The sequence below is a fragment of the Rhincodon typus genome, chromosome 37, assembly GCF_021869965.1.
Source record: "Rhincodon typus isolate 14 chromosome 37, sRhiTyp1.1, whole genome shotgun sequence".
NCBI classification, from domain to species: domain Eukaryota; kingdom Metazoa; phylum Chordata; class Chondrichthyes; order Orectolobiformes; family Rhincodontidae; genus Rhincodon; species Rhincodon typus.
This window is the reverse complement of record NC_063368.1, coordinates 8,287,625-8,300,173: the sequence shown is the minus strand read 5'-3', so window position 1 is coordinate 8,300,173 and position 12,549 is coordinate 8,287,625. Positions and strand designations below refer to the sequence as shown.

At 44.3% G+C, this 12,549-nt stretch overlaps 1 protein-coding gene across 1 annotated transcript in view; it reads left to right on the top strand.

Annotated features, from left to right (window-relative positions):
* il2rb (interleukin 2 receptor, beta) overlaps positions 1-12,549 on the top strand; it is a 103,742-nt gene that overhangs the window by 75,920 nt on the left and 15,273 nt on the right. Inside the window, exons 6-7 of the mRNA XM_048617354.1 lie at positions 3,455-3,630; positions 9,518-9,663. Coding sequence (XP_048473311.1) covers positions 3,455-3,630; positions 9,518-9,663 — 322 coding nt within the window. The remainder of the gene's footprint in view (positions 1-3,454; positions 3,631-9,517; positions 9,664-12,549) is intronic.

Here is a 12,549-nt window from a genome sequence, read left to right as displayed (position 1 = left end):
CACACACACGCACACCCACACAGACATGCACACACACACACAGACACGCACACCCACACAGACACGCGCGCACACACACACACACACACACACACACACCTACACAGACATGCACACACAGAGACACGCACACACACACAGACACATACGCACACACACACACGCACGCATGCACACGCACACACACAGACACACACACACACATATGCACACACACACATGCACTCACACACGCGCACACACACATACGCACACACAAATAGAATGAAATCAGAATTCTTAAATCTGCACTTCAGCACTTTACATTTGTGAGTGCACATATTGGTGCAAACGTGTGTGTGTATATATGTGTGTGTGTGTGTGTGTATGTGAGTGTGTGTGTTTGTGTGTGTGTACCTGTGTGTGTCTGTGTGTGTACGTGTGTGTATCTGTGTGTGTCTGTGCGTGTCTGTGTGTGTGCGTGTGTGTGTGAGTGTCTGTGTGTGTGCGTGTGTGTGTGAGTGTGCGTGTGTGTGCGTGTGTGTGTTTGTGTGTGTGTGTGTGACCTTGTAGAGATTTATAAATTCATGAGGGAGTTCAAAACTAGAGATCATATGTTTAAGGTGAGAGGGGAAATATTTAAAAGGGACATGAGGGGCAACATTTTCACGCAGAGAATGTTTCATGTGTGCAATGAACTGCCAGAGGAAGTGGTAGATGCAGGTACAGTTATAACTTTTAAAAGACATATGGACAGGCACATGGATAGGAAAGGTTTAGAGGGATATGGATCAAGGGTGGGGAAAAGGGACAAGCTGAGTTTGGGAAACCAGGTTGGCATGAGCGAGTTGGACCGAAGGGTCTGTTTCCGTGCTGTATGACTCTATGACTTTATAACACTGGTGCAGACTCAACTAGGGGCCTCACATTTTAGGCAGGATGGGAAGGCTTTGGAGAGGGTGAAGGAAAGATTCACAAGAATGGTTCTGAGGAATAAAGTTCTGCTTCTATTAGACTGTAAGATGTAGGAGAAGAAGTAGACCATTCAGCACATTGAACCTGCTCAGTCAGTCATTGGGATTATGGCTAATCTAATAATCCTCAACTCCACATTCCTGCCTTATCCCAATAACCTTTGACTCCATTACTTACCAAAACTCTGTCTATTGCAGCCTTGAATCTATATAACAACCCAACCTCGACAGACCTTCTGCAGTAAGGAGGTGAAGTGGGTAGGGCTGTACACCTTAGAGCAGTGAAGGTTGAGAGGAGATTTGAGAGGGTCGTTTGCAATTGGGAAGGGTCTGGACAGAGTAGAGAGGGAGAAACTCTCCCCATTATTGAGGACCAGAGAACACAGATGTAAAGTGATTCGCAAAAGCACCCAAGTCAATATTTTTAAGCAGTGGGTGGTGAAAATCAGAAACATTTTGCCTGAGACTCATAGCAATGATGGTAAATTCAATCCGGGCATTTAGGAGATGGTAGGTTCATTATCTGAAGAGATAATATCTGCTGAGGTGCAGGAGGACGTGGGAGAGAACCCAATACTGGAGAAACTCAGCAGGTCTGGCAGCATCTCTGGAAAGAAAGTTAACATCTCGAGTTCTGAAGAGGCATCATATCAGACTCAAAATGTTAACTCTGTTTTCTCTCTCTCCACAGATGCGGCCAGACCCGCTGAGTTTCTCCAGCATTCTCTGTGTTTGCTTCAAACTTCCAGCATCCGCAGTATTTTCCATTTTCTGGAAAGAGAGACCAAGTGGGTCTGCTGTTGCAGAAAGATAGTAACGACATGATGGCCCAAAAGGCCTCCTTCTATGCTAGCATTATTCCTATAGCTTTGTGATTCCATGATTCATTGTGAATCAATTGTGAGAGGTTCTGAAACTCACACATGGTTCACTCATGGGTAAAACAGCTTTGAGAGGCTTGTCATACTTACCTTCAAGTGTAAATATGAGAAAACGCTACCTGAGCTCCACCCACTTGGACACAAAACACCAGATGGATGCCTTGCGGTGCTAGACAGTTTTACAATTCTCAAGACCAAAATTAAATTTAAACCCTCACTCTGTATTCAGTGGCTCAAAAACACTGAAGCCACTTCCTCCCTTGACAAACAACAAAATGTTCAAAACCTAAAGATCATTTAACCTACACAACACAACCTTTGGCTGAAGTCCAAATATCATCATTTGCGCATTATACAGAGCCTGGCCAGCGGGCTTGCAAAATTAGCATGGCCAGGATCGATATTAAAACACCAACAATGTGCATTTATATAATGCCTTTGATGTAGTCAAAGCTTTAAAGCTCTTTGCGAAAGCAATTGTGTATGTGAATGCGCGTGTGTGTCTTTGTGTGTGTGTGTGTGTGTACGTATCTGTGTGTGTGCGCTTGTGTGTGTGTGTGTGTGTGTGTGTATGTGTGTATGTGCGTGTGTGTGCATGTGTGTGCCTGTGTGTATATATATGTGTGTGTGTCTGTGTGTGTGCATGTGTGTATGTGTGTGTATGTGTGTGTGTCTGTGTGTGTGCATGTGTGCTGCATGTGTGTGTGTGCATGTATGTGTGTGTATGTGTGTATGTGTCTGTGTGTGTGCATGTTTGTGTGTGTGTGTGCGTGTGTGTGTGTGTGTGTCTGTGTGTGTGCATGTGTGTGCGTGTGTGTGCGCTTGTGTGTGCATGTGTGTGTGGGCGCGCGTGTGTGTATATATATGTGTGTGTGTGTGTCTGTGTGTGTGCATGTGTGTTCAGAGAAGGTTTACTAGGCTAATACCGAGAATAAAAACAGAAGTGGCTGGAAAAGCTCAGCAGGTCTGGCAGCATCAATGGAGAGAAACCAGAGTTAACATCTGGGGGCAAGTGTCCTTTCCTCAGAGTTGATTTACAGCATCTGCAGTTCTTTCAGTTTTTATTTAATACTGGAATGAGTGGATTACCTTATGATAAAAGACTAGACCTCGGGAATTTAGAAGAGTCAGAAGTGATTTAATTGAAACATACAAGATCCTGAGGGGACTTGACCAGTTGGATGTTGAAAGGATGTTTCCTCTTGTGGGAGAATCTGGAACTAGGGGCTCACTGTTTAAAAATAAGGGGTACCTGAAAACATGAGATGAGGAAATTATTTTTTCTTTCAGGCCTGAGAGCATTTGGAATTCCCTTCCTCAAAAGGCAGTGGAGGATGAATCATTAAATATGTTTAAGGCAGATTCTTGTTTCCCAAGGGGATGAAAGGTTTTCAGGGATATACAGGAATGTAGAGTGAGGGTTAAAATCAGATCAGCCATGATCTTACTGAATGGGAAAGCAGGCTTGAAGGGCCGACTGGCCTACTCTTGTTCCTTGTTTGTTCATCGACAGAATCCTTCAGTATTATTGCATGGTTTTGGATCACGCTTCCTGCAGGAAAACGAGCTGCGTGCACCCCATCCACCACCTCGCTCCTAACCTTGTTTTGCGTCTTGTAGGCGTGAATTTCCAAAAACCTGCACCCCAAGGTCATCAGAGATGCAAGGCAGAAGCTGCAATCTCACTGTCCCGTTTTTCGCTGCTGCACAGACCTTTAACTTGACTCTGCTCTGCCCAAGCTCTGAAGCTAAGGTTGCTGTAGTCTGGATTCCAAATTTCAAACCGTTTCACAACAGTAAGTGGAATTCAAATTTCTTCATAATAACTTTCTCTTCTTGTTGCAAACACACACTAGATTGTAAATATTTTCTAATCAATATGTTCAGAGACATTATTTTGCACCTTTCGAGCAGTTGAGACTTGAACCCAGGTGCCTAAGCTCAGAGGTAGGGTCACAGCCAACGCACTACAAAAGATCTTTCCTACTAGATTGTATATTGGATGTTGTCTCCCTATGTATTGTTCTATATATTTAAATAGTACATATCTGATGGACATCTTTACGGGAGTTTAAGAGTCATAGAGTCATACAGCATGGAAACAGATCCTTCAATCCAACCAGTCCATATCGACCATGTTCCCAAACTAAACTAGTCCCATCTGCGTGCGCTTGAACCATATCCGTCCAAACATTTCTTATTCATCTACTTATCCAAATGTCTTTTAAATGTTGTAACAGTACCCACATCCATCACTTTCTCTGACAGTTCATTCCACGCGTGAACCACCCTCTGTGTAAAAAGAATTGCCCCTCATGTCCTTTTTAAATCTCTCTCCTCTCACCTTAAAAATATGCCCCTTAGTTTTGAACTCCCTCGCCCTAGGGAAAAGACCCTTGACATTCACCTTATCCATGCCCCTCATGATTTTATAAACTTCAATAAGGTCACTTCTCAACCTTCTACCCTCCAGCGAAAAAAGTCTCAGTCTTTCCAGTCTATTTTTATAACTCAAACCCTCCAGTCCTGGCAACATCTCAGCAAATCTTTTCTGAACCATCTCCAGTTTAATAATATCCTTCCTATAACAGGATGGCCAGAACTGCACACAGAAGAGACCTCACCAACATTAAAAACGAGGCTATTCAGCCTATTGAGTATGCTCTACCATTGAGTAAGATCATGGCTGATCTATTTGGTGCTTTAACTTCACCTTACCACCCCAAAACCTTCCTTGTCAATCGTAAAATGTCTAACTCAGCCTTGAATATATTTAAAAGCCCAACTTTAGAGTGGGAACTTCAAAGATTAATGACCCTATGGAAGAATAGGAATTTCCCTATTTTGAAACTGAGCTCTCCACCCGTGGTTCCACCCACTTGGCATCTATCCTGTTCAGGACCTTGGGAATATCATATGTTTTAATAAGATCACCTCTCAATCTTTGAAAGACCAATGATTATTGGGCCAACCTGCTCAACCTTGTCTCACAAGATGAGCCCTTCATCCCAGGAATTAACCAAGTGAGTCTCTTGACCACCACCAACTCAAGTACCCCTCACAACTAAATAAAGAGGCTTAAATTGTATACAGTTCTCTCAGTGCAGTCCAACCAATGTCCAGCACGCCTTCAGCAAGACATCAGTATTTTTATTTTCCATCCCCCTTGCAATAAAGGCCAACATTCCAATCCACCTTCCTAATTACTTATTATACACGCATACTAACCTTTTGTGATACACCTTATAGGGAGAGGTGAATAAGCTGGGGTTTTAGTCCATGGAGTGTTAGAGGCTGAGGGGTGACCTTATAGAAGTTTATAAAATCATGAGGGGCATGGATAGGGTGAATAGCCTAGGTCTTTTTCCCAGGGTCGGGAGAAACTAAAGGGCATGGGTTTAAGGTGAAAGGAGAAACATTTAAACAGGACCTGAGGGGTAACTTTTTCACACAGAGGGTGGTGCATGTATGGAATGAGCTGCCAGAGGAAGTATTGGAGGCTGGTACAATTACAACATTTAAAAGGCATCTGGATGGGTACATAAATAGGAAGGGTTTGGAGGGACATGGGCCAAATGCTGGCAAATGGGACTAGGTCAAATTGGGATATCTGGTTGGCGCAAAAGAGTTGAACTGAAGAATCTGCTTCTATGCAGTATGACTCTATAACTCTCTGCAGATATTTCAATCTTTTAAGTTAACCCTTTGCTTTTCTTTTACTGTGACTAAACCCCTCATGCCCAATGCACTGGTGGAAAAGATTTGTCACCGTTTACCAACTCAAAACTGTTCTGAATTATGAGAGCCTTATTATAACTTCTTAACCTTTCTGTTCCGGCAAGAAAAAGCCCCACATTTTCAGAATGGCATGCAATGTTCTAACTGTGGCTCAACCACCATGAGGTACAAATCAAACATCATTTCCTTGATTTTAAATTCAATGCAACAGTGTGAAGAGAAAAACAAAACCTATTTGACTTTTTAATGGCCTTTCGCTATCTTAGGGCGCCACGGTGGCTCAGTGGTTAGCACTGCTGCCTCTCAGCACCAGGGACCTGGGTTTGATTCTCCCCTCGGGTGACTGTTTGTGTGGAGTTTGTACATTCTCCCTGTGTCTGCGTGGGTTTCTTTGGGGTGTTCCGGTTACCTCCCACAACCCAAAGATGTGCAGGTTAGGTGGATTGCCCATGCTAAATTGCCCCATAGTGTCCAGGGATGTGCAAGCTAAGTGGGAAATGCAGGGTAAAAGGATGGGCCTGGATGGGATGTTCGTTGGAGGGGTAATGTGGACTTGATGGGCCAAATGGCCTGCTTCCATAATGCGGGAATTCTGTGGGCTCCACTTTTAAAGATTTAAGTCAATGTACAGCAGTATTTCACTCTGTTACTCTTACTATGATGGGTCAACTGTCTTTAACTGAGGGTGAATTTCTCCAGCACTTTGGAAGGTTAGATTAGAGGGGCAGTATGTAGGTTTACTTGAACAATACTGGACTCCAATGATTAAATTATAGATAGAGACTACACAATGTCAAGTTTCTTTCTCTTGCTTTTGAAGATTGCAGGGCATTTTGACCAGAGCTTTCAGACATTAAGGATTACGTAGAGTAGCTGGAAGATGTCTTGTAACATAGTGCTAAACTTCCCTGCTTCTGGGCTAGAAACTCCCAGTTCTAGAACACCCAGTTCTAGATTCTCCCATGGCAGGAAACATCTCCACATCTACTGACTGGGTCAAGACTACTCAGGAACGGATATGTTTCAGTAAAATGACCTCCTACTCTCACTCAACCATGAACATCAAGCCAGGGGATCAACTCTGGTTCAATGGAGAGTGCAGGAGGGCATGCCAAGAGCTGCACCAGGCATACCTGATGATGAGGTATCAACCTGGTGAAGCCACCAAACAGGACTACTTGCATGCCAAACAGCGAAAGCAGCAAGTGATAGACAGAGCTAAGCGATCCCACAACCACTGGATCAGATCGAAGCTCTGCAGTCCTGTCACATCCAGTCATAAATGGTGCTGGAAAATTGAATAACTTACTGGAGGAGGAGGCTCCACAAATATCCCCATCCTCAATGATGGAAGAGCCCAGCACATCAGTGCAAAAGATAAGGCTGAAGCTTTCACAGCAATCTTCAGCCAGAAGTGCCGAGTGGATGATCCATCTCAGCCTCCTCCCAAGGTCCCCAGCATTACAGATACCAGTCTTCAGCCAATTCGATTCATTCCACCTGATATCAAGAAATGGCTGGAGACACTGGATACTGCAAAGACTACGGGCCCTGACAACATTCCGATAATAGTACTGAAGACTTTTGCTCCAGAACTTGCCGTTCCCCTAGCCAAGCTGTTCCAGTACAGTTACAACACTGGTATCTACCCCACAAAATGGAAAATTGCCCAAGTATGTCCTGTACACAAAAAGCAGGACAAATCCAACCCGGCCAATTACCGCCCCATCAGTCTCCTCTCGATCATCAGTAAAGTGATGGACGGTGTCAGTAACAGTGCTATCAAGCAGCACCTACTCAGAAATAACCTGCTCAGCGATGCCCAGTTTGGGTTCCGCCAGGGCCACTCAGCTCCTGATCTCATTACAGCCTTGGTTCAAACACAGACAAAAGAGCTGAATTCCACAGGTGAGGTGAGAATGACAGCCCTTGATATCAAGGTGGCATTCGACCAAGTGTGGCATCAAGGAGCAAACTGCAATCATTGGGCATCACTGGAGTTTTGGAGTCATACCTAGCATGCAGGAAGATGGTTACGATTGCTAGAGGTCAGTATTGTCAGCTCCAGGACATCTCTGCAGGAGTTCCTCAGGGTAGTGTCGTAGGCCCAACCATCTTCAGCTGCTTCCTTCCATCATAAGGTCAGAAGTGGGAATGTTTGCCAATGATTGCACAATATTCAGCACCATTCATGACTCCTCAGATACTGAAGCAGCCCATGTTCACGCGCAACACGATCTGGACAATGTCCAGGCTTGGGCTGACAAGTGGCAAGTGACATTCACACCACGCAAATGCCAATTAATAACTATCTCCAATAAGAGACAATCTAACCACTGCCCTTTGACATTCACTGGTGTTACCTTCACTAAATCCCCCATTATCAACATCCTGGGGATTACTATAGACTAGAAATTCAACTGGACTAAACAGTGGCTACAAGAGCAGGTCAGAGGCTAGGAACCCTGCAGTGAGTAACTCACCTCCTGACTCCCCAAAGCCTGTCCACCATCTACAAGGCACAAGTCAGGAGTGTGATGGAATACTCCCCACTTGCCTGGATGGGTGCAGCCCCAACAACACTCAAGAAGCTCAACACCATCCAGGACAAAGCAGCCTGCTTGATCGGCACCACATCCACAAGCATCCACTCCCTCCACCACCGACGCTCAGTAGCAGCAGTGTGTACTATCTACAAGATGCACTGCAGAATTTTACCAAAGATCCTCTGACAGCACCTTCCAAACCCATAACCACTTCCATCTAGAAAGACAAGGGCAGCAGATACATTGGAACACCACCCCATGCAAGTTCCTCTCCAAGCCATCCTGACTTGGAAATATTTTGGCTGTTCTTTCACTGTCACTGGGCCAAAATCCTGGAATTCCCTCCATAATGACATTGTGGGTCAACCCACAGCAGATGAACTGCAGCAGTTTAAGAAGGCAGCTCACCACCACCTTCTCAAGGGGGCAACTAGGGACGGGCAATAAATGCTGGCCCAGTCAGCAATGTCAATGTCCCATGATTGAATAACAAAAATAGCTTTCCTACTTACTTGTTGTTGCTGGATACTCATCTTCCGCGATTCATACATGAGGACGCCTAGATGTCTCTTCATCTCAGAACTGTGCAACTTCTCAACATTTAGATAAAATGCTACTCCTCTCCAGCCCCCTATCTTGCACTTCTTGAAAATCTTCCTCTTTAGCCTTGTGTCTGGTCATCCTTTATGCTCAGTGTCACAGTATTTTTATGATGATCCAGCAAAATGTCTTGAAACTTTACATTACAATAAAATGTGCTGCATAAATTATAAGATATAAATTGTTGCTGTTATTTAAGACCTCAAATCTCTATATAAGATTGAAAAGTACCATCCATTCTTGAAAACTTTATAATTGAATTTGTTACAGCATTACTGAATCCCCTACAATGTGGAAGCAGGCCATTCAGCCCATCAAGTACACACTGCTCCTCCAAAGAGCATCCTACCCACACCCTGCACTCCCCATGGCTAATCCACCCTAGCCACTACAGGGCAATTTAACATGGCCAATCCACCTAACCTATCCATCTTTGGACGGAACCTAGAGCACCCAAAGGAAACCCACACAGTCACGGGGAGAATGTGCAAACTCCACACAGACAGTGGAATCAAACCCAGGTCCCTGGCGCTGTGAGGCAGCAGTGCTAACCACCAAGCCACCGTGCCACCCCATTTTGGCTTAATCCCAAATTGTGAGGACAGTTAGCCTGTCAATATCATGTCTCTCAATCAGTGATTTGGCTTAAATTGCAAAGATTAGTTCCTGCAGGGATCTCAGAAGCAACAAAACTGAACTTTTCCTGCTTCAGTCTTTGTTTTATTCTTGAAGTGAAAACATTTTACAACAACAGCTTAAAAACTACTGACATCTGATGTTTTTCTTTTCTTCCTTGCAGTTAAGATGAAACCACCGTTCAACCTAACAGTCACCAATAATTCCCAGACTCAGACCGATTTCAGCTGGATGATACAGTATGAAATGCATTTCAGTGATAAACTGCAAACTGAATTGCGATACAAAACTGAGGATGAACAGTGGACAGTACGTAGATTCATATCTTTGATAGTCATGGGCCAATGTTTCAACAAGGTTTTGTTGGGTTCATCATCGTCAAAGACACATAGATTGAGGGGAGATTAGATAGAGGTGTATGAGATTATGACAGGTTTGGATAAGGTAGTCAAAAAAATCCAGTTCTGATTAGCAGATAGTATAAGGACATGGGAACTCAGATTTCAGATCTTGGCAAAGTGATGCAGGAACATGCAAAGAAGAAATGTTTGCGCATGTCAAGTGGTAATAAACTAAGGTACATATGAGAGTGGTGGAGGAAGAGATGATTGAGGATTTCAAAAGGAAATTAGACAGGCATTTGAGGGATATAACCTTTCAGGACTATGGAAATAGAGTGGGGGAGCAGGACTAATTGCCTTACTTACTACCAGGCAGCAGAATTAGCTAATAAAGCACTTCTTTACCATTCCAGTCAAGAAGCAGGGCCAGAGACAGACAGTCCAGGCCCCAGGTCCTTATCTCCAGGGGAGTAGGAAGGGAGCAGGGCCAAACTACGGTGTTGGGTTTGACTAACACAGACCTTCCATACAGCTCTGGCATACTCTCTGGACCTGCCCCATGTTTGGGAATCCCACAAAAGTGAGGGTCAGAAGCAAGTTTCCTTTCAGCTAGGTTTTCCTTCTCTCCCAGCCTCAATTGTGTATAAGTTTTAGGGGAGAGAGGGGGAATTGTGTGTGTGTGTGTGTGTGTGTGTGTGTGAGTGTGTGCGTGTGTCTGTCTGTCTGTCTGTGTGTATCTCTGTATGTGAATGTGAGTATGTGTGTGTGTGTCTGTATGTGAGTATGTATGTGTGTGTGTGTGTGTGTTTGTGTCTCTGTATATGAATGTGTGTGTGTTTGTGTGTGTGTGTTTGTGTCTCTGTATATGAATGTGTATGTGTGTGTGTGTATGTGTGTGTGTGAGTCTTTCTGTATGTGAATGTGAGTGTGTGTTTGTGTCTCTGTATATGAATGTGAGTGTATGTGTATGTGTGTGTGTGTCTCTCTGTATGTGAATGTGAGTGTGTGTGTGTGAGTCTCTCTGTATGTGAATGTGTTTGTGTGTGTTGAGGGCACAAGGGGTTGCGGGTTAAGGTGGGAGAAATATTCGTTTAGTTGCATTTGGGAGGGAGTTGGTGCCACAGATAGAGGGCAGGCTTCCTTCCTTTCTGTCCGAACCTGGTCTGGCCTACACATGACTCCAGACCCACAGCAATGTGGTTGACTCTTAACTGCCTGCTGGGTAATTGGGAATGGGCAATAAATGCTGGCCCGCATCTCATGAATGAACACAAAGAATTCCAGACAGAGATTGATAGATTTCAAAGAGGTTATGAGTTATGGAGCTAGTGCAGGAAAATGGTATTGAGGTAGAGGATCAGCTATGATCCAGTAGAAGGGTGGGATCAGCCTCGATGGGCCTAACTGATCCTATTTCCTCTGCTCCTATGATACCCACCAGACAATCAAAGTGGTGACAAGGAGCTGCTGCTCATCCAGACCAAAGGTTAATTATAGAGTCATAGAGTCACATAGCCCTTCAACCCATCACGTCTATGCCATCCAACAAACATCAAACTACACTGATCCCATTTACCTGCACTTCGTCCATAGTCTACTATGCCCTTGCATTTTAAGTCTTCCCAAATCTCTGTCAAAGCCTCTCATAATTTTGCACCCTTCAATCAGACTCCCCCTTCAGCCTCCTCTGCTCTAAAGAAAACAGACTCAGCATATTGAGTCTCTCCTCAAAACTGAGACTTTCCATCCCAGGCAACATCCTGGTGAATCTCCTCTGTAGCTCCTCCAGTGCAATCACCTCCTTCCCATAGTATGGCCACCAGAACTGCACAGAGTATTCCATCTGTGGCCCAACCAACGCTTTATAATGTGGTAACAAGACTTCCTTGCTGTTGTATTCTAGGCCCCGGCTAATGAAGGCAAGCATCCTGTGTGCCTTCTTCACCACGCTATCCACCTGTGCTGACATCTTCAGGGTTCTATGGACTAGCAGACCAAGGTCCCTTTGTTATTCAGTACACCCTAGGAATCTACCATTCATTGTGTATAGTCTTTCCTTATTAGACCTCCCAAAATGCGTCACTTCATACTTACTGGGGTTAAATTCTATCTGCCATTGGTCTGCCCAATTTACTAGCTGGTCAATATCAGGCTATAGCCTGAGACCATCCTCCTCATGACCAACAACACCTCCAATTTTCATGTCATCTGCAAACTTACTAATTAAACCCTGTATGCTCACATCCATTGTAGATAACAAACAGCAAGGATCCCAACAAAAGGTGTTTAGCAGGCTTGCCTTCATTGCTCAGTCCTTTGAGTATAGGAGTTGGGACCTTATGTTAAGGTTGTACAAGACACTGGTGAGGCCTCTTCTGGAATACTGTGCCAAGTTCTGGTTTGCCCAGTTTTAGGAAGGAAATTATTATTAAGCCAGAGAGGGCTCAGAAGAGATTTGCCAGGTATGGAAGGTTTGAGCTATATGGAAAGGCTGGATAGGCTGGGAGAGAGAGAGATAATAAGAACTGCCGATGCTGGAGAATCTGAGATAACAAGGTGTGGAGCTGGATGAACACAGCAGGCCAAGCAACATCAGAGGAGCAGGAAAGCTGGTGTTTCGGGTCTGGACCCTGGTCACCTTGTTATCTTGGATAGACTGGGACTGTTTTTCACTGGAACCTTAGGAGAATGAGAGATCATCTTATAGAAGTTATAAAATCATGAGGGATATAGATAGAGTTAATGGTAGTTGTCTCTTCCATAGAATGTGGGGATTTCAAGACTAGGGGGCACATTTTTAAGGTGAGAGGGTAGAGATTTAAAAAAGACATGAGGGGCAATTTTTTTACACAAA